This window comes from Myiozetetes cayanensis, unplaced genomic scaffold (genome assembly GCF_022539395.1).
Source record: "Myiozetetes cayanensis isolate MyiCay16 unplaced genomic scaffold, myiCay2020 scf4, whole genome shotgun sequence".
NCBI lineage: Eukaryota > Metazoa > Chordata > Aves > Passeriformes > Tyrannidae > Myiozetetes > Myiozetetes cayanensis.
This window is the reverse complement of record NW_026087631.1, coordinates 28,760,812-28,786,916: the sequence shown is the minus strand read 5'-3', so window position 1 is coordinate 28,786,916 and position 26,105 is coordinate 28,760,812. Positions and strand designations below refer to the sequence as shown.

At 40.5% G+C, this 26,105-nt stretch overlaps 2 protein-coding genes across 3 annotated transcripts in view; one reads left to right on the top strand and one right to left on the bottom strand.

The window, feature by feature from the left end:
* Nucleotides 1-1,760: 1,760 nt before the first annotated feature.
* On the top strand, nt 1,761-10,084 carry STARD4 (StAR related lipid transfer domain containing 4). The gene is made up of 5 exons (XM_050328458.1): nt 1,761-2,071; nt 3,715-3,764; nt 4,924-5,050; nt 6,143-6,257; nt 6,804-10,084. Exons 1-5 carry the CDS (start codon nt 1,967-1,969, stop codon nt 7,028-7,030), a joined length of 624 nt encoding a protein of 207 aa, XP_050184415.1. The 5' UTR covers nt 1,761-1,966; the 3' UTR covers nt 7,031-10,084.
* A 3,243-nt stretch (nt 10,085-13,327) lies between these two features.
* CAMK4 (calcium/calmodulin dependent protein kinase IV) overlaps nt 13,328-26,105 on the bottom strand; it is a 199,043-nt gene continuing 186,265 nt past the window's right edge. For both annotated transcript variants that reach the window (XM_050328440.1, XM_050328441.1), the window contains exons 10-11: nt 24,197-24,349; nt 13,328-22,206 (exon numbers count right to left, since the gene is read on the bottom strand). In XM_050328440.1, the coding sequence (XP_050184397.1) occupies nt 22,042-22,206; nt 24,197-24,349 (318 nt within the window). In that variant the 3' untranslated portion in view covers nt 13,328-22,041. The remainder of the gene's footprint in view (nt 22,207-24,196; nt 24,350-26,105) is intronic.

Genomic DNA, 26,105 nt, shown 5'->3' with positions numbered 1-26,105 from the left:
GGGAAGAATCACTGCCCTGGTCCTGCTGGTCACACTGTTCCTGATCCAGCCCAGGATGCCATTGGCCTTCTTGGCCACCTGGGCACACTGCTGGCTCATGTTCATCCTCCTGTCAGTCAGCACCCCCAGATCCCTTTCTGCCTGGCTGCTCTCCAGCCACTCTGTCTGTGCCCAGCCTGTAGCGCTGCAGGGGTTGTTGTGGCCAAAGTGCAGGACCCGGCACTTGGCCTTGTTGAACTTCATCCCATTGGAATCAGACCATCTCTCCAGTCTGTCCAGGTTCCTCTGCAGAGCCCTCCTGTCTTCCAGCAGATCAACACTCCCTCCCAACTTGTTGTCATCTGCAAATTGCTAATGGTGGACTCAATCCCCTCATCTAAATCATCGATAAAGATGTTAAACAGGACTGGGCCCAGCACTGATCCCTGGGGGACACCACTGGTGACCGGCCACCAGCTGGATGCAGCCCCGTTCACCAGCACTCTCTGGGTCTGATCATCAGCCAGTTCTTAACCCAGCACAGAGTGCCCCTGTCCAAGCCATGGACTGCCAGCTTTTCCAGGAGTGTGCTGTGGGAGATGGCATCAAAGGCTTTGCTGAAGTCCAGACAGACACATCCACAGCCCTCCCCTCATCCACCAGGCGGGTCACCTGATCACAAAAGGAGATCAGGTTGGTCAGACAGGATCTGCCCTTCCTAAACCCTCCCTGGCTGGATCTGATCTCTTGTCCATCCTTTTGCACACTTGTGCAAAAGTGTGTGATTGCACTTCAGTTAATTTGTTCCATAACCTTGCCAGGCACTCAGGTCAGGCTGACAGGTCTGTAGTTTCCCGGGTCCTTCTTCCGGCCCTTTTTGTGGATTGGCATGACATTCACCGACTTTCAATCATTTGGGACCTCCCCAGTGAGCCAGGACTGTTGGTAAATGATGGAGAGTGGCTTGGCAAGCTCTTCCACCAGCTCCCTCATCAGCCTTGGTGGATCCCATCTAGTCCCATAGACTTGTGAGGATCCAAGTGGCTCAGCAGGTTGCTGTCTCCTCCTGGATTACAGGGGGACATCATGCCCAGTGTATAAACTGGGGGGAGTTGACTGGAAGGGGCCAGTCTGCGTTGGGAAGGAGGGCCTGGCATCGGTCGGTGGGTGGTGAAGAATTGTGCATCACGTGCGGTTTTTTTTCCCTTATAATAATTTCATTTACCACTATTACTGCATTTTTACTTCATTGTCAATTATCTAAACTGTTCTTATCTCAACCTAAAACTTCTACTTTGATTTTCCTCCCCATTCCACCGGGATTGGGGGAGTGGGTGGGGTTGCGAAATAGAGGCTGAGGGGGCGGCTGAGTGGTGCTTAATTTTCACGGCACAAGGTGATTCTACCGACAAGTAATTTATCTTTCCACCACCCAGGGACATCAGTACGGAGCGACAGTGACAGGCACGCGTGAGGAGCACAGCCCTGGCTGGGGCGGTACCGCGCTGTCACGGCAGACGACGGAGCGCAGAGCAGTGTTACCAATCCAGCAGCGGGTGTGCCCACGCCCATGCCGGGGCCAGGCGCGTCCCCCCCGCTCCATCACCCCACTCACCGCACCTCCAATCCCGGCCCCGCAGAACGCGCCACGGCACGGCGGGACGCCGCGTGACGCACGCGGGAGGGGGCGGGCAGGGCGGCGGCCGCGCTCTGATTGGCTGCCCAGCATGGCGCGGCGGGGCGGGGCGGGGCACGGCCGCGGGAGCGCGCGTGTCCGGGAGCGCGCGCGGCTGGTCTGTCTGAGGGAGCGCCGGGGTCTCGCTGGATCTCGCCGGAGCCCCTGGCAAGCGGGGACATGAGCGGCGGTGTCTTCGGCGTCCTTTGCTCGGAGCGCGCGGGCTCGGATGCCCCCTGCTGGTGTCGGCATCCCTGATCCCATTGCCTTGTTTCTGGCGTGTGTAATTGGGCATCTTTGGGGGGGAATCAGATGGATCCGCTGCCGAGTCCGTCCCCCCTGGCCACGGGGCTGCGGAACACGCTTGTGCGGTACCACGGCATCGCGGACGGAGAGTGGAGGGTGGCCAAGAAAACCGTGAGTGCTCACCCTGGGCGGCTTTCCCGGTCGGTGGTCCGGGGGAAGCTGTTGTGGGTCATTCGTGCGACGGAAGGAGCCTGTTGTGTGTGAAATTCTTTTCCAGGTCCTGAGGGACTTTTGGTGAGACGAGGGCTGTGAAACCGCCCCTCTAGGATAGAGTATCTCTAGACGGCTTGTTGCCTTCAGAGCCCCCACATTATCCCAGGTTTCCTTTCATGAAAGGGAATATAGTTCCTTCTTTCTCCAAGCAGTTTGCCATTCTCTTCTTTTGAGCTGCCTGGGTTTTTTTGAGTCCTGCTTCAACAAGCTAAATAGATTCTGGTGGTGCATCTAGGCTAGGTGAAGTTGTTAGTCCCGTCCTGCATAGAAGGTAGAAGTGTGTTTGGGTGTTGCAATGTGGTAGGACTAGTGTGGTAAATTTCTGTCTTTGCTCTTTGGTCACAGTGTTTTGAGTGGGACTTGCATTTATTTAATTATTTTTTTTCCTTCATGAGCAGACATTGATAGGAGAGAGTCAAGTGGTCCAAATGTAACTTGATTATTTGCAAAATTAACAGATTCACTGTCTTGAAAGAGAGGAACAGAGCATCCAAACCTTTCACTCTTCCAATACACCTGTACCTCCTCTACTCTACTGATTATTAAGGCTCTTGTATTCCTGTGTTGTTATGTTATTTGCTGTTGTATTCCTGTAGGAAGTTACCTGCATCTCAGTGTTTCAAATCATATTACTCCCCAGATTTTACCCCTGTAAAATTTCTAGTTGGACTTTCTTTTTGCCTCCTTCTGTCTGACCCTTCCTCCCTCTCTTTCTCCTCTCTTTCTTCCCTCCTTTCTTTCCAGTTTGGTACTGTGCCTGTAAAAGACATTCAGAACTTTACCAATCACCAAAGAGATGTGTTTTGCTCCAAAATATCTTAAATAGTTCTGGGTGCAGTACTTAACAGTACTGTTCTTTAGGACATTTATTTCTTTGTGCTTATATAACCGTGACTCCAAATAAAGCAATGCCATATGGTACTGTCTTTAACACCAAAATTCAGAGATGTTGTACAGAGGTTCCATTTAATAGTTAGCTAAAAATCAGAAGATGCTAGTTTCTTTATTTTCTCTGTGTATCTTTAAAATAAATTTAAAATACTACTTGCAAGAGACTTTTAGTGAGGCATTTAGCATAGAAGCGTCTCCCCTTCTTCCACTGTCAGCACCTCCTGCACACATCTGTTTGGTTATGTGTTGCAGGAGTGCAACCAAAAGTTGTGTAGTCTTCCTGTCCAAGTAGTGTCCAGATAATGGCTTGCTAGTTGCCTTTTAACTGAAAGGCTTTGCCTGGTAATGTGGTTCCATTATTCTCTGTGTTTTCATAGCAAACTGGCTTGGCCTACCAAGCCCTATTTCTATGCAGGTTTCTAGCATTTTACACTGAGAAAGGCAGTTGTGTGATTTTTTTGAAAGAATGGAATATTACAAGAGATATCTGAAACATCTCCCAGGTGCCCCAGTCAATGAGACTTGGGGTGAACCATAGTTAGTGGTAAAATTGGTTGCTTTTCATCAGGAAAATTGAAGCATTTTCCGAACATCTTATAATTGTATGTAAGTGACAATTAACATCATATCTTTTTTTTTTTTTTTTCCAGAAAGATGCAACTGTGTGGCGTAAACCATCAGAAGAATTCAGTGGATACCTGTAAGTTTGCCTGCAGAGCAGATGTTCCATAGATGTGCTTTACAGAATTTAAAAACTTAATGCTGTGAATTCTACAGCCCTCAGCTACAGTGATTCACCAGAGTGGAAGCTAAAGGGATTATCTGTTGTACCTGTATTATTTCTTTGCAGTATGACACTTTGATACTTTGGTGGTGCATGATATTTAGAACAACAGACAGTGAAATCTGTGGAACACATCACAGAACTCCCATTGGCTGAAGTGGGCAACAGCATCTGTCCAGAAATGATGGCCTTTGTAGCACAGGATCAAGTCTGGGTTCAGGAGGTCTGAAGTGTTAGTCAAAGCTTGGTCTGGTACACTGACTATGGGGCTGCAATAGAGTAAAATATCAAGTGTGTAGTTGTGGGAAAGATGTGTGACATGAATGACCTTCCTGTGTGAGTTTCTGTCTCTGGGATTTCTTGGTATTTGTAGGTTTAGGCAGAGAAATAGTTACTAGAAAATGCTACTCTGAAGAAACAAAAGTCACGTGAAAAGGTAGTGTTTCACTAGTTATCTGTAATAAATAAGAACATCTTAGTTAACAAAAAGTATTTTGAAAATAATGGTCTTGATGGATTTTTCACCTTCAGGAACTGGAGGCCCAATAACTTGAGTAAAAAAAACTCTAAAAAGACCTGATAACAAATAGATGTTCTGTAGCATCTGTACCAAATTATTTTATTTGATACTCTTATATGCTACTAAAGCATAATGTAGTTTCTCATTAGCTTGGTTTTACTGCTGTTACTTCTACCTTATGAAAAATGTTGTTCCCATTGTATTACTGATCTTATTTTTTCCTTTTTAGTTTTACTTCTTCCTGGTGAACTCCCTTGCTAGCCTAGCAAGAGGAGCAGAATAACAAGTTATTAGAGAAATAAAAAGGTTAATTTTTACCTAAGGAAGGATTTTGCTATTTAAAAAATATTTGCAGAAAAAAAGACAAGGTTTTTCAGAATAACATGTGTTGTAGAGAAGAATAGATGCACCCACAGATCTTTTTCTGTACTGTTTTTCTGATTCAGTTGTCCACTGTCTGTACCTCCAGGTACATTAACATGTAACTTTACTGTTGCAAATTATTAGGATATAAAAAAATTTCTCACTTTTAAATGTAAACATATGTTTCTCTAGCTACAAAGCTCAAGGAGTGGTAGAAGATGTTACTAACCGAATAGTGGATCATATTCGCCCTGGACCTTACAGGCTAGACTGGGACAGCTTAATGACTTCAATGGACATCTTGGAAACATTTGAAGAGGTGAAGACTTGTCTAGATTCTTAAGGGAGATGTGTATAGATGAATATATGAATTTAACAGTACAGCAGAGGAATAATTCCTACAAATAGTAACATTTTTCATTCTGCACATTAGGCATTGCACATACCTGCTGTGTGGGACCTCTGATGAGGCTTTCTGGTAGCACAGTCCTGATCTGAAGTTTGGCATGCATCTTTCCATCAACACTAAAAATAAAGGAGTCAGTCACAATTCACTTGGACCTGGGAGTTCTGATAAAATTAACATATAGAGAGCTACACTGTGATATTATATATGCCAAAGCTTTTTCATGCAGCTTGCTTTCTTCCATTCCACAAACAATAATAATCACACATATGGAAGCTGCATCCTCTAGGCTGACTTGTGTGGCATGACTTTGTGCTGAGACACAAAATAGTTCAGACTGAGGGCCAGGACTAAATAAAGAAAGATAGGTTTGAAGTTGATTACAGAAGAGCTGGTAGCCTTTCTTTTGTTACTGCAGACATTCAGTATCACTTCAAACCCCCTAATCTGGATATCTGGCTTGAAGGTCTTTTGCTCTGTTTCTTAGGGAAGATTTATAGGGCAAGGTATTTTTGCTAATTATTCTGTAAAAAAAAAAAAATTATGCAAATTCTATTATCTTGTAAGAAAGCCTGTCTTGAAGAATTGTTCACATTCCATTTTATTTTTCACTTGGTAGATCAAAAGTATTTGACTGGAACATCTTAGTAGCAAGAGAGTCCTCTTTCAGTTGTTCAGGATCCTTTCAGACTTCCTAAGTAATAGTGACATAAGAGCCACATGGCTTTCAGTTCTCAGGCATGGCACAGTTCTCTAGTTTTAGATCTTTAAACCCTTATGGTGCCAGACATTTTCTGCTCTTGGCAGTAGACTCCCAGTCCTCACAGCTTCCAGCATTTAGACTGAAAATGGCACAGCCATTCAGACTTCACTGAATTTGTTTGCACAGCATAGTTGACAGAGGCTACGACCTTTGTGAGAAATGCTAATTGCCTACAAGCATGAATTTCCCTGTATTCATTTTATTTTTGTTTTCTCACCCTCTTTATTCTGTCACTCAACTAGAATTGCTGTGTGATGCGCTATACAACTGCTGGCCAGCTCTGGAACATCATAGCACCAAGGGAGTTTGTCGATTTCTCTTACACCACAAACTATGAAGATGGGCTTCTAACATGTGGTAAGCCACCTCTTACCTCTGCTTAATCCTTATTTTGCAACAGCTGCTTGGCTTAAGATTTGGTTGAAATGCAGTTTCGTTCTGCAGTAAACATTCCAAAAATGGTGTAAGATAGTCTCAAACAAGTAAATTCAAGGTATTTCAACAATTTCAAAGGTGTTTTAACATTTTACGGACTTAAAGGAGTGTAAAAGGTACTGGCTTGTCTGTGTGCCAGGTTTCTCTTATGTCAACTGTAGGACAGGAGTGGGAGAGACAAATTGAGTCCTCCTGCTCAGAGCAGATTGGGAGGAATAGCAACTGGCTTCCAATAAATTGGAGGAAGGTCTTTTTAATATCTGAATTTTTGCTCATCATACTCTCCACTGTTTGTTGTGGAGTTTGGATGAAGAGCAACTTTCATTCATGAAAGCACCCAGAAACTTGAAATGTGTCACTTCTACTAAATTCCCCAAGAATAAGCAGCTTGTATATTTCAAATTTACTGCACCTGTATTTTTTTATTTGTGTTAAATTAATTTATCTTTTTGTTTGTTTCCTTGATAGGTGTAAGCCTCGATTATGGGGAGGTGAGGCCTAACTTTGTGCGTGGATTCAATCACCCTTGCGGCTGGTTCTGCATCCCCCTCAAGGGTTGTCCCAGCCACAGCCTTTTGACAGGCTACATTCAGACTGAACTGCGGGGGATGCTTCCACAATCTGCAGTAGACACTGCCATGTCCAGTACCTTGGCCAATTTCTACTCTGACCTCAAAAAGGCACTCAAATCGTAGACAAACAGTGACTTAAAAGCCTGTGCATTCCGTGCAATCAAATAATATTTTTTAGCTTAGCATAGGTTACCTGCCGAGTTGAGGCAACATTGTTCCTGAATGATACCTAAGCATTTATGTTGAGGATCACAGCTTTACCAGGTGATACTTAGCATACCGTCCCAATGCAAGATTCTTTCTGCTGCTCAGCACTCTGCAGCTATGTGAGGAATATCCTGAATCTATAAATCCCTTTCTTCCTTGGTAGGAAACACAAGATGCATGTGTGCTCTTGAAAAATGCAGCATGAACTCAGATCTGCCCAACAGTATAGGTGGCCAAGTGCTCAGGATTTTGCTAGTGCAGGTTGCTGTACAGGAAGCATCTTACTGAAGATGTAATTTTGTTAGATAGATACATAGATACAGATATTAACATTTTTGATTTATTTAGTTTGTACAGCTGCATCTGTATTTTTTTTTAATTTGCTTTAATTTATCATAAGGATATTATATAGCTAAGTTGTTAAATGATACTATTCATAAGAAATCTCTTTGCACTTGTTAGCAAAAATAAGTGTTCATTATTGGCATTTCTTTGATGTTGTAACTGTAACTTACTGTTGTATATAATAGTCTGAGTGCATAGATAAAGAAATGCCCTTACAGCTGATCCAAAGCTCATTTAAGTCATTAGTTGTCTTTCCATATTTTTTTGTGGGCTTTTAATCACACAGTTGTCAAAATAGCAAATCTCCAATGGATCTTCAGTGATACCCTGCACTTCTAAAGAATTTTTTACTTAAACTTGCATGCAATTTGTTTGTGTGTGTGTGTGTGTGTGTGTGTGTGTGTGTGTATGCTTGGTTTTGGGGCTATGTGTGTGTGTGTTTTTTCCTTAACTGAAAAACCTGCTTTTTCAGGTTTTTTTAAACAACAATAAGAGCCAGTCATTTTTTTGAGGTATGGGCATTGCTGTAGCCAGCACAGGCTGACAGCAGGCTGGTGCTGTGTAGTATTCTGTGGTATTACCCCTAGATTACTCTTTGCAATAAATGAAATTAGCATCTTAAAATGTGAGCACCTGAAGGCAAAGCTCATGCTGCAGAATTGTTCAGACATGCTGAAGGGTGGAGGGTCCTTTTTTAAGGTCCAAATTTTAAAGGATTTTCAGCAACCTAGTCACTCTGACAGGTAGAAGGGGCATTCAAAAGATTACTCTCTGTGCTACTAGGAACCTGAAATCTCTTCAAAAACCTCTTTTTTTAGGCTTTTAATCTTGGTATGTGTCATATGCTCAGGTGAGATTGTAATTATCCCTGTGCTTCACCTGTGCTTGCAGTGATGAGTTTAACTGTGTAGTAATTAGGAAAGGTACCTTGAAGCCCTGATATTTTGCAGGCAGTTGTATGCACATAGTCCAAAGACTGGTAATGAACTCTTAGGAAAAAAAAATCAGATGAAAATTTTTTCCCTGCAACATTGGCTTTTTTTGACACTGGTCACTGTAGCTGAACTCCAAACAGTGAGGACTTTTCTTTCTCATTGCTCAGGCAAAAAGAGGTAGAAAACACATGATACAGGGAGGGCTTTTCCAACGTGCTTCATGTTTTAAGATATTTAAGACTGTTAAAAACAGTGCATCAAACAGCCTTTGGTGTCTTCATAGGCAGAAAATGTTAACTCCCTGTTGGGTTTTGTGTATTCTGCCATTCCCTTTACACTCCTTGGTGTAAAGGAGCACTAGGAACTGCAGAAAAGTTTGAGAGGCCCCTGTTCCAAACGCCCATTTTAGGGGCTCTAACACTTCTAGAATATCTGTCCTTATTTAGTATTCAGTGAAATGGCTTTTTATGCTTTCAGTAAAGACAGGCTGGTGAAGCACAGAGCAGCTGAAGAGAGAAGAACTTGAACTTAAATAAAAGAAAATTGCTAGTGTATTTTAAGATGTTTTTAATAAAAAATTCAGTTCATCTACAGAGCAATACAAAACTAGAAGAAAGATGTCTAATTTCGTAGTCTATTCTGTTTATTTGAAACCAAAATTAAAATTTGTTTTATATAGCTATAGATAGAGAGAAGTGCTAGATCTTGAAGCAGAGCTCTTCTTTAACTAGAGTACATCAGAACTAAAAGCCTCAAAATCAGAGCCTTTTCCTACCCTGGCATTCTTCTCCTCCTAAGTTAGTTGACAATCTAGATGGAACCAAGACAGTTAAAACAGAAAAGCAGTTTGAAAGGACAAGTGTAGGAATCCATGTTTTGCTTATGCAAAAGAAATGGGAGACAAAGTAAATTGTTTAGTATAGATTTCTGTCACTTGAGTTTTAGAGTGTTTCAATTAACCTGGAATGTATTTATCCAGAAGCAACTTCTAAACAAGGTGGCCAAGTATAGCAGAGACCTGTTTTTGTTAGGGAAATAGCATGTATATTATGAAAATTATTTTTATATGGCTAATACTTTTTAAAAAAATCTTAACTTTTTTAGGGATTTGAGCAATATGATGCTTTACTCTTTGGCACTTTAACTAGGTGCTCTGTGTGTATGGGAGAAGTGACTAAAGATAAGACAATTGTGGTGTTTGGCTTCTGTTCCTCATCTAAAACCTCCAGCATTAAACTTTGCCGGTTGTTGTGCTCCTTATTTTACATATGCAGAAGGTAGAGACTGGTCTAAGTACAATTTGGGGGCAGTCCAAGGAACTCTACCACAGCTTGCTGGGAGGTGGACCACTACTTTAGATAGATACCCTCTGCACAGGCCCTGATCCCAAATTTGATGACTTTATGTGAAATACAGAGTATTTATAAAACACAAAGGGAGCATATGATTCATCCAGTAATCATGAGTAACCAGAATGGTTTTGATGGTGTGAGCTGCTGATCCAGCCTAGGAGGTTCACTGCTGTAAAAGTAGCCCTAATACTAGGGAAACCAGGTGAGTTGTGCCTGTCTGTAGAAAGTCAATGTCAGTCTATTTTAACAGTGTGTTTAACTTACTGTGTTCAGCATTTAAGTGATTGTATTTCTATTTTGAATGCAACTGCAGAATAAATTCAAATACTGGATTCCAACAGACTTGTGATGTAGCTTTTTCAATTCTTGTGCAACCAGATGTACCATTCAGTGACTTTTTGTGGAGTTATGTCTGATAATGTAGTTCATCTTCAATAATGTAGTGATCTCTAATTATATCAATTTGTCTCCTTAAATTTGAAAGCCATAAAGCCTATTTCTACTTAGAAACTTAATTTAGGCCAAGGAAGATGCCCAAGTCAGACCTCTTCTAGATTGAAATCTCTTGAAAACTGTACAAGTAGAATTTTCTCAGTGCTTCCATTCTAAAAATGTTTGGGTTTGGGTTGTTTGTTTGGGGATTTTTTGTGATGACCACATGATTGATGTGGAAGAACTTTATTATTTTGGCTTAGTATTACTTACCTTTTAGTATGTTTAAGAAATGTTTACGAAAATTATCCATCAAAATGAAGTTAATCTTAAAAACATGAGCATGTAGCACCTTGAAGAAGGCATATAGATTAGGTTTTATAAAAAATGGAACATGTGTATTGACACATATTTAATTAACACCTACAGAAACAAAGGAAGAAAATCCCTGTATTTTATGTAGAACCTTTCCTTGTTTCTCTTATTAAGTTGGCATAAAAGTTGTAAAGTTCTGTAGCATTTGACTTCAGTGGAGAGAGATGAGAAAAGCAACTGTGACCTCTGAGATATAGCAGGCTCTTGTAGAGCTTGTATCATATCACCTTCTGCAAAGTGGGGTAGGAATAGCTATAGAGACCTCTTTGGATCTTTGGAAAATGATTAAAGTCACTAGTTAGAATAACTAAAAGAAAATAGTGGTGTTTAGACCCATTTCCTGGTAAAAGATAATATGATGATGGAAGAGATATTAAATCTATTCTAAATATTAACGGAAGTCCTAGAGGACAGTTTGAACTTTGGAATACGTTCTGCCTTTTCCAGTCATCGTTGAGCTGTGCTGGAGATTTAGTTTTACAGTACAGGGCCTGATTATCATGGGGTTCCTGACCTTCCTCAGGATTGTGTCATTAGCATGGGGAGGTCATAACAGCACCTGACAAGATACCTGTGCATGTTTCACAGCTGACCCACACAATAAGAAACCCATCAGGGTTAAGGAGCCTCAGATCACAACACATTATCCAGAACTATTTTCTCCAAAGTAATTTTTTTTTAAATGTCTCTTTCAGTATGGAAAGTCGCTATGATGACCTAATAATCTCTGAATATTTTTCTTTGATACAGGCAGCATAGGTGGAACTGTTAGGAGATCAGTTACTGCCCAAAATGTTACCAGAAAGTAAGCTTGCTCAAGCCATCTGTGGACCAGTTTGGCTGTGCCCTGGCATGTGTGACAAAAAGCACTTCCTGAACTCTGTACCTGGGCCTTGCTGACCTGCCTGCCAGTACGACCCCTCTCTGAGGCAGGTTATGACCCTAGAGAGCAAAGTACTGTGCTAAGACTCCCTGACTTTCTCAGTGTGTCAATCTGAATGCTGCTTTTCATTTGGGCTCAAATCAGGATTACAGCCAGTGCGTTGTTACTACTTCAGGCTCCCACGTGCAGTGGGAATGCAGGGTAGTGCTTAAGGGAATTTTAGCAGCAGCAAATATGAGTACCCATGTTATTTGGGTGCCATACTCCTCACAATTTGGAGGAAGAAGGAAAGAAATCACAGCATGCTTGTTCTGGAGGATAAGTAAAAGTATAAACAAATGAAAGTATAACAAAAGTATAGAGAATTCACAGTGTGTGTACAAATACTGAATCCTAAAACCATCTGTACCCTTCGGTATTTCAGACATAAAACTTCCACGATACGTGCAACATCTTGAAGGAAACAGGTGCTTGAACTGCTCAGAAGGACATAATTGCAAATCCCTGAAGCTTTTTAAGAAAGATTTTACCAGGCATCAACAGGAATGCAGAAATTTGTTAGTTATGGAGCAGCATATCTTTGTTTAACTCCCCAGCTATCCTAATTTACGAGAAGTTTTTCTGACTTGTTAGCTCTTTCTTGTTTCCTATGGTCTTGTTTGATTCAAGCTTTCTGTAAAACTAGAATAATGTCATACTATATCATGAGCTTCTGCACAGTTGTTTGCTGTGCTACTTTTAAGAGGTCAGTCCAAAGCAAAAAAACCTTGAGCTCCAGGGGGGCTGAAAATCACGTTGATACATACCCTCTCTCTCCCTTGGACTTTCCACTCCCCTCTTCCATTCTGCTATGGAGGCGTGGAAAAGATGATTTCACGAAACTGTAGTAAGAATCTGTGCCTTGCTTTAGTTTGGGAAAATATCCAACTACATCTGTGGAAGTACCAAATGAGATGGGGTTTTTTGGAAGACTGCAAAATGTCCTGTAGAGTTCAGCATGATTTATTTCTTTGAAATTTTGAAAAATCATCTCTGACAACTGGATATGTGGGGACTCTGCATTCAAGCAGTTTGCAAGACTAAGGAGTTGTAGGTGACAGGAATAACAAGCTGCACCACTACAGGGCAGCAACTAAGTGGCCAAGCTACCATTCTTGCAAATTGTGCAGGAGGGAACACCACTACGGGTGCTGAACGACAGATGTGGGAACAGCACAGAGAAACAAAAAATAATCCGTTCAACACCTCAGTCATGCAAAGACCTCCACTCAGGTACCACATGCAGCTTTGGGCTACATAGCTTTTGTCAATATAGTTCAAGATGGAGAGTAATCAGCTTCAGGTAGAAAATCCATATGCAAGCAAGAAGAGCAGTGAAAGAGCATATGTCCTCTGGGGAAGGACTTGGTTTGTTCTGCTGAGAGATGGGTATGCTGAACAAGGGACCATTTTAACAGCTTTTGGTTTCATAATCACCATGATAGACAAACTGTTAACAGCAACAAAAAACCTCAGAATTTTATAAAATACTTCCCAGTTAAAAGGCTAGCAGAAAAATTTGATAGAGTGTACAAGGTAGTGGTGGCATCTTCATCAAGTCTTCAGCAAAATGTGACACAAGCTTCTGTCTCACATAACCCTCTCTAAGGCGCAGGGACAACCTGGTCAGCCCTCTAGTTCTGTACTCCACCACTAACATATTTAGTTTGTTACTCAGCTGCTAAGTTTTTGAGGGAAGAGGAACAGGGGAAATGCTATGCCAAGTTGGAAACCATTCTAGGCTTTGCAATATAAACTGGTAACACCCATCGAATACATCTCTCTGGAATGATGACTATTGTTTCTTACTTTACACTGAGCATTAGCTGTCAGCAAATAATAGATGTAAGCATTTCTAGATTTACTAGTTTATTTAGCATCAGATCAGTCATGCAAGCCACTTACTAAAAACTGATGTCCCACCATCAAAGCATATTCTCATGTCTTATCAGCATTCCCATGCAAGCACACAGGCAGGTACATTGGTCCCACACAATACACTGAAATAACAAAACAGTCGATTTTTTTTTTCTGGTTCAAAATTCTCTCTGGTTCATTTGCACAGTATCAGATAAGTTACTACACAAACAGGCTTTTAGTCAGAAGTAAAAGTGTACAGTTAAACAAGCAATCCATAAACGTCTATCTAGTTGCTAACATCTTTGCTAATAGAAGCAAACAGCATTGACAGTGCAGGATTTCTCACACAACTAAGCAGTAAAAGAAGGACACAGGCACATAGGACATGGAGCTAATTTGAGAAAGTCTAATATATATATACACATATATATATAACATTTTTCATTGTTATTAATAAGAATCCAGCCACCATTGCTCTGAGATCAATGAGCTTCTGTAACAGGCTTATAAAATACTTTGTGTTACTAGTCAATAGCACCATTTGTCTGTTTGTCTTGGAAGCATCAGCACATACTCTAACCATGCAGCATATACTATTCTTGAATTAATAGAATCACAAAATTCCGCACTTATGGTCTGGTCCTCACCCAGCCAGGAGCCACCAGAAGCCTCCAAACAAAGGCCAAGGCAGACACAAGCCCTTAGCATATCACATTTCTTCAGATTAAAACCAGCTTAAGCTGGTGAGCTCCTTACTGTGGGTGTGGAGCAGCCAGCCAGTTTCTGTTCAGTACTTCATGAGATTGCAAGGGCATGGTGGTTTAGCTCCTTGAGACTAACAAACTGCTCCCCACAATGATTCTTCACCTCCTCCCACTCCCTCACAAGCTGGACCAGCCACCATTGCTGTTTTGCAAGACCATCCCATTAGTGGTGGACTTGGCAGTGCTGGGTTAACAGTTGGACTCAATGATCTTAAAGGTATTTTCCAACTTGAATGATTCTATGGTTCTATGACTACGGTTCATCTCCATCTCTCCATCTTTCCTTCTCCCTGAGCATCTAATCATTTCAGAGGTAATTTTCTCACGAGCATAGGCCTTTCAACACTCTGTATTCTGAAAAAAAAGAAATAACAAAAAATTTCCCAACCAAAGCCCAGAACAATGTTCCCTTATGGAACATTAAATGAAATTTCTGCTATTTAATCAGAAGCATTAGCATGACATCTCAGGAGGATGTGGCATGAACAGGGAAGAGGTTTCTGTTGTGCATAACGGCACAAAACCACAGCTTGGGTTAGCTCTCAGTACCTAGTTGTTTCAAATATTTTTGTTTCTAATTACTTTTATTAAAAATCTCTTAGTTTGTAATTACTGTTTCCCAGTAGCCACAACGGTAAGGACTTGAGCAGAGCAAACAAGGCACTACCACTACACTGAGGGCACTAAGTTGGTGGTGGCACCAGCTTGGATGCTTTGGAGGGTCCCATGGATCACTGTCATTCCCAAGGAAAATACTTCTCAGGGAGTAAACTGCTGCAGCAGGGGTTCGGGAAATCCTTCAAAGATATTTTTATTCTAAATATACATACAGTCCATTTGCTTAATATCGTGAAATGTTTCTTGACGAACTTCTCTATAAAAGACTACTTCAGGCCCCATAATAAGCTGAGGAAGAGACTGGGTGCCATATTACTAGTACAAACAATGAAACTTTGATGTCTGACAAATGAAAAGTCGAGTCTGTGGTGAGGATTATCCATTTGGAAAAGGCTGCCACTGAATACGTTTCAATACTTTTGTAAACGTCTGGTGGGGAAGTCTGAAAAATAACAGAAATCAAGGAACCTGAGACCTTGGAAGAAACACTTAAGAGACACTTTTCACTTTGTTCCTTATTGACACAAAGCTAAGGAGGAGCTCTCTTGGGTGTGTTCTGTAGCAAAGTTCTCTGGCATTTTTGTTGTCGGCATTTACTGTTCAGTGTTAGGGATTTGGTGACGTTGTGCTCCTTCATGTAAAGTCAGCATCTGTAGGTAACACCATTATGCTTGGGATCTGAGGACTGATATGAAGATGCAAACCCCTATGCACAGTCCTGTGGATGAATAAATATGACTCTGTGGCTATTAGGGCATACCGTCTCTGGGACAGATCACATGCCATTTGCAGCTGGAAATCACATCTAATGGCTTACCCTTAGCTTTTGGGTTTACCAGTTCAAGTCATTTGACATAGTAGTTTCAGTTAGAAGAGCCATCCTAGATCCACCCAAAACATGGATAAGAATTACAGTCTTTTTTCTCTTTGATAGACTTCCCCTGTGTGTGCAATGATTGGCTTCACAGACTTTTGTATTACAAAGCAGATCATTATTTACAGCTCAGGCAAGAAATGGGACCAAGTGTTCTGAACTGACTTCATACTTTCTTTTGCCAACACTTTAAATGGCAATGCTGCATAAAATATGATACTAAGTATATCAATTGGTATTAAGTAATTGATATTAAGATCACTGGTCATGGCACGCATGATATTTTTCAGAGTTCCTAAACCTGATGTGTTTCTTTTGATTGACCTAAAAGTCTTTTCTACAGGAGGAAAAAGGTGCTATTGACAAAGGATCTTCCTGGTGCTGAGGAGCAGAACATGGCATGGTGCTATTCTTGTGCCACTTTGCTCTGAACCCCTCATTCCAAATACTAACAGCTTCTACAGCAGCCCAGGTGCCTTCCCTTTCTGTTGGTAAACTAACCCAAGAAGCCAAATTATTTTCTGTTTCTGTCTAGCATTTCTTGTACATCACTGAGATATTTCTGTCAGCCACGTGTAGGCTCTTGAGAAAGGAAACTAAAGGTGCCAGCAAACATCATGAATCTAGGAAATGGGGAGGGAAAATAAAAACACTTCTCCCTGGCTACTAACTGGCAATGACAAACCACATCAGGGGCAACTCACAGAGATATACATATATACAGAGATATACATATACCTCGGTGATATATGTAAACTCAGACTCTCGGGGAGCACAAGAGCAGGAGTGAAACATCTGACAGACCCAAAGGCAACAGCAGATTTGTCAGGGCAGAAAAGCTGAAATCTGCAAGTGTCAGATGGCTCTTTACCCTTTGACTGGCAGCTGACAGCTCTTTCTGGGTGCCCCATGGGATCCAGGGCCAGGAAAAAAAGAGGAGGCACAAAAGGGAAGAATAACAGGAAGCCATTTGGCCATGAATGCATGTTAACACTTGTTCTTGAGGCCAGAGTTTCAAATGGAAAAAATAAGATTCCTTTAAGTTTTGCTCTTTGTGTATTGTCATACAACTCTCTGAAATGCTGCAATTTCTCAGGTGGCCACACTTCAGCCCAAGTACTGACCATACAGAAGGACAAGGGCACTGAAGTAATCTTTTTCTCAACTGTGCCTTGGCAGAAGCCAGAGCTTGCAAAACTCTGTACCATTATCTTTCATTCCCTGATATCTGTTACTCTGAATTTCATTCAGCAGTGATCCATGTATACAAGACTTTTAATCATTATGGTTTCAGTTCCAGCTGAGTAGTGCTGGCAAAGGACAAAAGATGACTTAAAAAGTGCTGCAACTGTTAATAGAGACATGGCTTTTACAGATTGTTCAGCAATCTCTTTTAGTGAATTTATATATTTGTATGTGCAGGTACATATTCATATTTTAATCTGCTAAATTCAGAATTGAGCCACTTCGACTATTCCATTGTATTTCAGCTTCCATACTATGCCTATTCCCACAATATTTGAATGCCTTCCAATAATGACTAAGTTCATGACTGCATTTATATTCTCTGTTTCACTTGGGAGGGTAGAAGAAGACGTAATGCAGATTTTACTTGTGTGTGTTTACTGGACTTCTAGTTATATGCATGTACATTGTTCTGTCCTTATATTGTTTAGAGGATTCATACTCCAAAGGATGCTGTTCACTGACTCACCAGCAATCTTCAGTGAAGTACTCTGGCCAGAAGTTTAGCCTCTGAGATATAAAGAAAATTTTGCTTATGTGGAGAATCTAGAGTCTTGCTAGTAAAAGCTTAGACATGTTCTGAAACTAAGATCGTAGAATCACAGAATCACAGAATGAGTGAGGTTGGAAGGGCCCATTGGTGTGGTCATCTAGTCCAACCTCCCTGCTCAAGCCAGGTTTCCTAAAGCACATTGCACAGGATTGCATCCATATGGTTCAAAAGTAATTTGAGGAAGGAAGACGCCACACCCTCCAGGCAACCTCTTCCAGTGTTTAGTCACCAGCAAAGTAAAGTTCTCATATTCCGGATTTTCTTGTGCATCAGTTTCTGCCTATTGTCACTTGTCCTATTGCTTGGCACCAATGAGAAGAGTCTGGACCCAGCTTCTTGACACCCTCCCTTCAGATGCTTGAATACATTGATGAAGTCCCCTCTCAGCTGTCTGTTCTCAAGGCTGAGCAGGCCCAAGCTCTCTCAGCTTTTTCTCATAGATACTTCTGTCTTCTCATCATCTTTGTAGCCTTCTGCTGGCCCTGCTCCAGGAGCTCTGTGCCTAGGTAAATATTTTATACCTATAGGTAAATATTTTATTCCTATTTTCTTCCTTTTCATTCCTTGCTGTTTTCTTCTTATTTTGCAACACATCTGACGTTTTTTGTTCAATGAAACATGGTATTGTGCAGGGGCTTACCAGAGGAGTTAGATTCTTTATACAAAAGAAGAATAAGCTCTCACTATTGTGGTTTTATGTTCTACCTGAAGTTATTCTGAAATGGAAGAATGGACATTTGTTCACCTTTTGTATCCCCAGGACTTGCATGCATCCCTGCCACTGTGCTCTAGGTGTAACTGTGCATCTTGATTGGTCAGCCTGATATTTTTTGTTACATGAATGCCATGCCTACATGAGCTATGCATTCATAGGCTCAGCAACAACAAGGCAGATTCAGCCACACAAAACTGAGTTCTTCACTGGGAATAACAGCCAGCCCCTGCACAAGCCTGGGGTCAAGGCACTGTGCTGAGGCTTGTGCCTGTCATTCTGTAAGGAGGCAATGTGCAGAACACCATGCAAAGATCACCCTACACCTTCATATGCCACTCCTAAAACCCCAGAGACCTGGGGTGCTATGCATATCAGTGTGCTCCAGCAGGGGTACAGGAGGTGAAGGACTTTGTTACATGGAAATGAGTCTTTATCTTCCAGAGTCCAACTGCATTTACTGCTTAGCAGACAGTGCTGTCCTTCTGCTAAGCTGGACATTAACTACTCCCAGCACCGTCTTCCCTTTCCCCGTTGCTGGGCTGAAGAAAATGTGGTGTTGTCCTCATTCCCCCATGGCTGCCTTTTGTGTCTGTGCTTACAGTGAGAGTTGTAGAACACACTTTATTTGTCAAGTATTGAGCCTGGCTGCCAGTAAGCCAGAGCAATCCTCCCAGCCTGGGGCTCCCTGCTGACCTGGGTCTCTTCAAAAAACTTTTTGGTTGCCACTTTTGTCCTGCTCTAGTATTACACAGCTTTTCAGAACTCTTTGCATTATTCACTGAGGCAAAGGGGACTCTGGGCAGTTTTTGTCACTCTGTATGCCCAACAGCCTTCTTGCTTCTGGAGACAGAGTCCTTAGTACCCTTCTTCTGAACCACAGGCTCTAACTAAAACTTTTACCTTGGTGCTCTTTTGCATTCAAAAGTTTGATTATGGTGTGCCTGCCTCTTTACAGCATACTTGCACAATGTAAAGTACAATCTTAAGCTAACAAACCAGCACCAGGCTCATGCAGTGTGGTCTACTGTATCATCCACAAAGTTGCAAGCAAGACTGTTCAAGATTACTGGAGCTCTGTTCTATTTTGGGATGAATCTTTCTAAACTTGTGAAAAATCTTGTGCTGCAAAGGCAGGACTTTGTTGGCTATTTAACAGCCATCAGATCCTCAGCCAAGCTCTCAGATATTAGACTTTAATTGGCCAGTGCTACAATCTGTTATAAAAAGGAAAGTTTTGCTCAATTCAAATACTTCAAAAAGGAAGAAAGATTTCCCTTTTTGTACTTAAAGGACTTGGTTAATATGTTAAATATTTTTAAAAATTGAAGTTTAGGATTTCAACAGAAAAGAGCATCAGTGACTTTCTACCTAGTTTATAACCACAGAGGTGTAACTGGTCCATCTCCAGTAGTTTTCAAGTGTGTTCATATTTTTCAGCCACAGTAAGACACTGGTGTTGCACTCCCCAGTCTGAATTATGGCAGATACTGCTGGGAGGTGATTTTTCAGACAAAATGAATGCAGGTAACACTTCTCTCTTCCACTGCATACATACACCCTGGTCCTCCTCTTCCTTGTGTGTGGTGCTGTCAAACATCAGCAAGGCACACTGCTTTACTGAGTCAGAAACTGGTAATCCATTCAGCACAGGCATCCATCCTGTTTCATGTAGAGCATAACAGAAGGAAATGAAGTAAAAACAACTGAAGCCCCAGAGCCTTTATGTACTGCCTCAGAGCTGCCTCTGAGATCATGCTATCACAGAGAGGTCTCCTGTTGCATGACCTCAGTTCACAGTTACTATATGATATGGTATAATTTAGCAAAACAGTAACTTTAAGAGTCAGCTGGGACTACTTTTCAGCTTATCAAACCATCACATGAAGATATTTCTGCTCTCATAGTTGCACAATGACTTTGCAGCAAGCTACACTCCTGCAGATTAGATGCAACTATATGAAAACATTACAGAAATCCAGCATCTCCCATCAAACCTCCCTAGGGACCAAACTTTGATGGCTTCACCACAGTACCAGAGGGATGAATAAAGTGGGTGAGAAATGCATTTGTGCTGCAGTCACCTCACTGGAAGTAAGACAGGTGAATGTACCTATCATCTTCTCCAGAGTAATTAGTCTTACTTACTGGGAAAAATCTGCAAAAGTGTCTTGTTGGCCTTACACAGCTGTCATGAACCCATCAGCTATTTCAGCTGACCTCAAAGTGTGCCACTTGAAAAAAGGATGAATACATGTACTTTAAATTGCAATGCTGCTTAGTTAGCAAACCTTTTTGTACAACTATTAAGAGTTCTAAGAAGTGGATAAAAAATCTCAAGTATAATACATTCATTAGCATGCCTTCTCACCTAGTGATGACAGTATCTTTAATCTTCCTTTATTTATTAATCTAGAGCACATTTTATTTATCAAACCTACCATCTGAATAACACTGCATTACCTTTTAATCTAATCAGGAAATATAGCCTCTGACTGTTTTACTGAATTGTTGGTTTTTCAGTATATTTTTCCAAAACAAGTTGCGCAAGGCCTAACATCAACATAAAAACCATGAAAGCAAAGGAGAAATGTTGAGTGTATTAGGATGTTAGGTAACTATCGGTATTAAAAAGTTTAATGAGCACAAATGTTATTGTTGTACATCAGATTCTTTTTGCTGTTTCTGTAACATAACCTGATGACAGTCTATGATGTTTAATTGATAACAGCTATAAATGATCACACATCCTGATGCATGTTAATTTTTCCATTTCTTTCAATGACATTCAACAAAAACATCAAGACAGCTCAAGAGCCTGACCCTACTTTTGCAAGCTGATCGAAGCACATAGCTAATAACTTAAGACACAGGAACTCGGGGTGGATGCAAGATCTGTGCTGGAGGATCACTTTACATGGAGCAGGAGTCCTTTGTAAGGAAAATATGGACTGATTATGCTGACAAATGGAAACTGGTTACTCATGAGGTTAAACCACCCAGGAACCAATGAGATTATACTACTTGCTCCAAGATCTTGTATAAAGAGTATTTCCCCAAAGTAAAATCAGTAAGCTGTACAATAGCTTCCTTTAAGCATTTACAACTTATTTAATTGCAGATTACTCCCTCAGGCTCTATAAAAAGTCTTCTAGCTGCACAGTTTAGAAATTAATTAATAAATATAATGGTATGTCAAAAGTTTGCATTTACTCTAATCCTTGTTTAGTCTATTGTTTTGTTTCACTAACACTTTACTACACAATTAAATGGCAGAAATCTGAGTAATTTTGGTTGTTATTAAAATATTGTATATAAACAGGAAAAATCTGAATAAGGCATTCTCAATGCAAGCTCGAGCAATGTACATTTTCACGCCCAGTGGAACTAACATTTCAATCTCTTCCCAGAAGTAGTGGAATGTGTTTTTTTGCATGTAAATCCCCAAATACTTTTTCAATTTTACAGATAAAAAGCATTATTTCATACATCAGTTTTAAAAGCATTCGTTTGGTATTTCCTTCCATTTTGTCTGCTCAAGGACTATGGATCTGGAAAGAAACAGTCTAAATAAACTCACAACACAGATAAGACAACTACTTGCATAAAATTAAATGAAACAGCATTTTGTTTCAAATGCCATCTAGAAACACTAAATAGATGTATATGAAGTATACACGTTATGGTAGGTAGTTATTCATCCCCATATTTTCACCTGCCGGTATTACTGCAAATTACACTGTTTCCATGACATGCCTTATGGAACAGTTTACTATTTTCATAAGCAGTCACATGCATTGAAGGTAGGATCACCAACCAGAGCATTTGGCACCCTAAAGCAGAACAAGAGAGGCCAAGCTTACGAATCTCCCTTGCTGAATGACAAATTAGCTGGTGTGTGAAATGACAGATCTCTGTTGAAACAAGGAAGCACATCAACCTAAGACATTTCCTCTGGAGCTGCTTCTGCTTCCTGAGTGAGTTTCTCTTCTGGTTTGCCACCGAGGACAGGCGATGGGTTGTGGTTGGGCTTGTTGCTGTCCTGTGCACTGTGACTGCTGGCGCTGCCAAGGCGTGTAGATGCCACAACAGCTTTTACTGCAGCCTGGGAGAGAGAAAACCAAGCAAATATTCCTTAAAGGACATGGAATGTTAGCAATGCAGCCTCACATCGTCCCCTTAGGGAATGTAACCACCTTTAGTCTTTGTGGTAACATCACAGACCTGCCTGAGCTTGGACAGATTTGGAAGACCATCAGAAATTCTAGACTGAGGTTTAAAATTGCTGCCATCACAAGGTTACAAGTTGGACAACATGAACATGACTTCTTTTTTTCAGCTGTAAGTGCTGCATATTTTTTTTTTAGAAACCACTTCAAGTTTCCCATGTTGAAGTTAAAGAGAAAGCCATCTTCTGCTGTAATAATAACAGTATCACCACTGATTATTCCATGAAAATTTCACAAACGAAAACAATATTTATTACTATTGAACTATTGCATATGCCAAGCACAATGGTGCAGAGTATATTGGCAAAGTCCTAAGGATATACATGTAAAGCCACTCCTTTTTTGTAGGATTTCATGTCAACATATTACAAAATGAAGACACTCATGAAGACAGTTATATTAGCCCTTGCCTCAAAGAGTTTTATTACCTGAAAAAACAAACATACAGAGGTGAGGAAAAGAAATACTGATCTCTGTGTATGACAGCTCAAGTTACTTTTGACTTGGCTAGCTGTTACTTTTGACTTGGCTAGCTTTTTGCTAAGGCATCGCAGAAGTGGGTCTTTGGGAGGAGGTGAGGAGTATAGCAAGTTTTGTGGATACCCTGGACAGGTAGTCACACTGAAACAAACAAACAAACAAACAGAAGCAAAGGAACAAAACAAAAAAAAGGAAGATGCTAATAAAAAACAGACTGCATAGACATTGTCAATAAAAAAGAATCAGCTAATACAGAATATGAAGAAAAATTACAAGGCATAACCCAATAAAAGTGGCAAGAGTGAGAGTCTAGACCTCTTAAAAGAAAAATCACAGACATCCACTTAGTGATGAGAGGACTTTGGACAACTGATTACAAGAACAGGCCACCCAATGATATTATAATGTCCAAAGATACTTTTAGTGTATCTCTCACAAGCCATGTGGATGTTTATGAAACAAATTAAACACAGCTTATGAAAAACAAAATCATGGCCAAGACCTTTATTGTTATGTAATAAAAATACGTCTTTACATAAAGAAAGCCTGTCTCTGGATTTGTATGTTGGGAAAGGGAGGATAATTTCATATTATTTTACTAACAAAACAACTAAAGCTTGTATTACTTGTGTTTCTGCTTTGGTCTTATTTTTTTTTTGTCTAGGAATTAATTGTCTAAAATGTTACAGTTTATTTTACATGTGTATAACTCTACAATAACTGCTAACTTCAATCAATTCTCTTAATAATTGAAGATTTGATCATTTTAATGGAAAAGCAATGAAGAATCAAACTTATAAAAAGCATTAGCTTTTAGTCACAAAAGAATAAATTGGTTGACTACAGGGATCTAAATAAACTGGGCTTCAAAAAAATCCTGTTGGTGATCAAAGGTGTAAAAATATAAAGAAAAACAAAATCAAAACATCAATGTGAATTATGTCTAGAATCTCTGAGAATTTTATAAACGACAAAATGTTTTTCTTTTCCCTGTAGAGATTCTCTATCACAGTTTCCTGATGTTACATCAGTTAGATGCCTAGCTGCCTGCTGTATAAGCAGTACAGGACAGACAGATGGACAGAAGGAAGGAAGGAAGAAGGGAAGGAAGGAAGGAAGGTAAGAACATTTCAAAAGTTGTGTGCATTTTCAGCAGTTTTATCTGTGTGGACAGTTATCAATCAGCTTCACCAATTTTTATTTATTTGACTTCAGTTATCAACTAAATCAGCTTCCACTTCTTCAATCTTCATCAGTCACCTTAAATAAAAATCTTCCATACTACTATGGAATGTTGTCCTCAAAAGATATGCAAGGTTTCTGCAAGGTTACTAACTTAATTGCATGCTTTCATAGCCAAAACAAAGACTGTGTGCAGAGACTTGCCTTAAGTTTACGCCGGGCATTGAATTCTTGAAGTTTCTTTTGTGCGTTGTCCATGTGTGCAAAGTTTGCTGCCTTCCCTGTAACCCATGGGTGCTGCAAAGCCTGTAGAGTGGTGAGGCGTTTCTTGGGGTCTAAAACAATCAACTTTTTAACCTGCATAGCAAGCAAGAAACACAAAAGACTGTCAACCTTATTCTTCATTTACATTTACCTAGCTTTGCATTTTGGGCCTCTGGTCCTGGTTTTCAGAAGCATCTTAGGTGAAAGGCATTCTAGGAAACCAGCAAGAATTTACATTTGTGTCTTTGCAAGAATTTTGCTTCTGGCATTTCTTGGTTCTCCATAAATACCATCTGAGTAAGACAGCCACTAAGGAGGAAGAGAGAAGGAAAAAAAATCCACTGGTTACCAACATATTAAGAATACATACCAATGCGGTTGATCTGTATCTACCATAGGGTGTAGCATGTCTGAATTGCCACATAAACCCTGAGAGATTTTCAAAATAACCCCAACCAGGCAGTTTCTCTGAGCAGTGTCTTCACTTTTGGATTTGGACAAGTTTTAAAAATTAGAAGGTTTAAACTATAGTGTGTGCAGCTCATGCAGACTTGTACCATGCAGTCACTGACAGGCACATAACAAAGGAAGTGTTTCTTTCAGTCTATGTAAAAGAACTAAAAAGCATTGTACAAATATTTCTCTCTTAGCCCACCCTGAAACTAATGCTACTCACACCAGTCTTTCTGTCACCAAGGCCAGTGAAGCAGCACCTTCCAAACATGAGAGTAGGACATTTTTGGGAATAAGGCACTGCAAACATACCTCTGGGAGTGGAGGTGGAACAAAGTGTTGGATACAAAGTGTGTCCAGTCAAGCCATGTTTCATGGGTTTTGCTGTTATGTCTGGACTAGTAGAGTTTTGAAAAAAAGAAAAATGTGGGGTGGAGTAACAAAGTGCAGAGATGATACTTCGCAGAGCCACACTTACCCAGCTTTCCTGCATGCACACCCTGCTGGAGCAGAGTGCAAGTGATGGCACAGGGCTCCACTGCTGCTTTGTACCCAAGTGAGAGGGAAGGCTCACTTTAGGGTTCCCTGAAATTTCCCTACAAAGAACTATTAAAGAAAGATGGTGCCAGGCATTGTGATAAATCCAACCCATTGTGTCTCCGTGGAAGAAGTCATGGTAAACAAATCCCTTCAACTGGACTTCCTGAACTGCCCACAGCAGAAGGTTTTAAGAGTCATGGTCTTCATCCTTATCTACAACTTCCTATACAGTGTTCAAACTTGAAACTTTGAGCTTTATTGTACCAGAGCAGTATGGAGCAGTTTGGACAAAAGCTCTGTATACACAATAAAGAAGCAGTTTTACTTTCAGGCTGCTGTTTATCTGCCAGTAAATTATATTTTTTTTACTTTAGAAAAACTTCACATCTAATAAAACAACAAAAAAGTACTTTGAACTTCTACAGTCCTTCCATTTGAAATGTCCTGAAGTACTTCACAAACACCAATTACATAGTATTTTATGACACAGTTTGTATAAGTAACATGGAACAGACCATTTATGTTTTCAGTGTTAATGAAATAACTGAATTATGCAAGCTATTATTGACTAAAAGTCAGACTCAAGCATTCCTATCTCTGCAGATCAGTATCTCCTGAGTCCTAATTACTTTATCCACTAATGAAAGACTACAGTGCAGCTAGCATGCCAGTTCTTACATTTTGCTAATGGACCCTATTTAAAAGTAATCAGTCTTCCCTCATGTACTGAGAAAAAGCTTAAATGGACAGAAAAAGTCTGTCAGAAAAGGCAGGGGGGGAAAAGTTTCATTCCTTTTAGTATTTTTTCCCTAAAGTTCAGGCTTAAAAATTGATAAAAAATAAAGAGTTTGTTTCT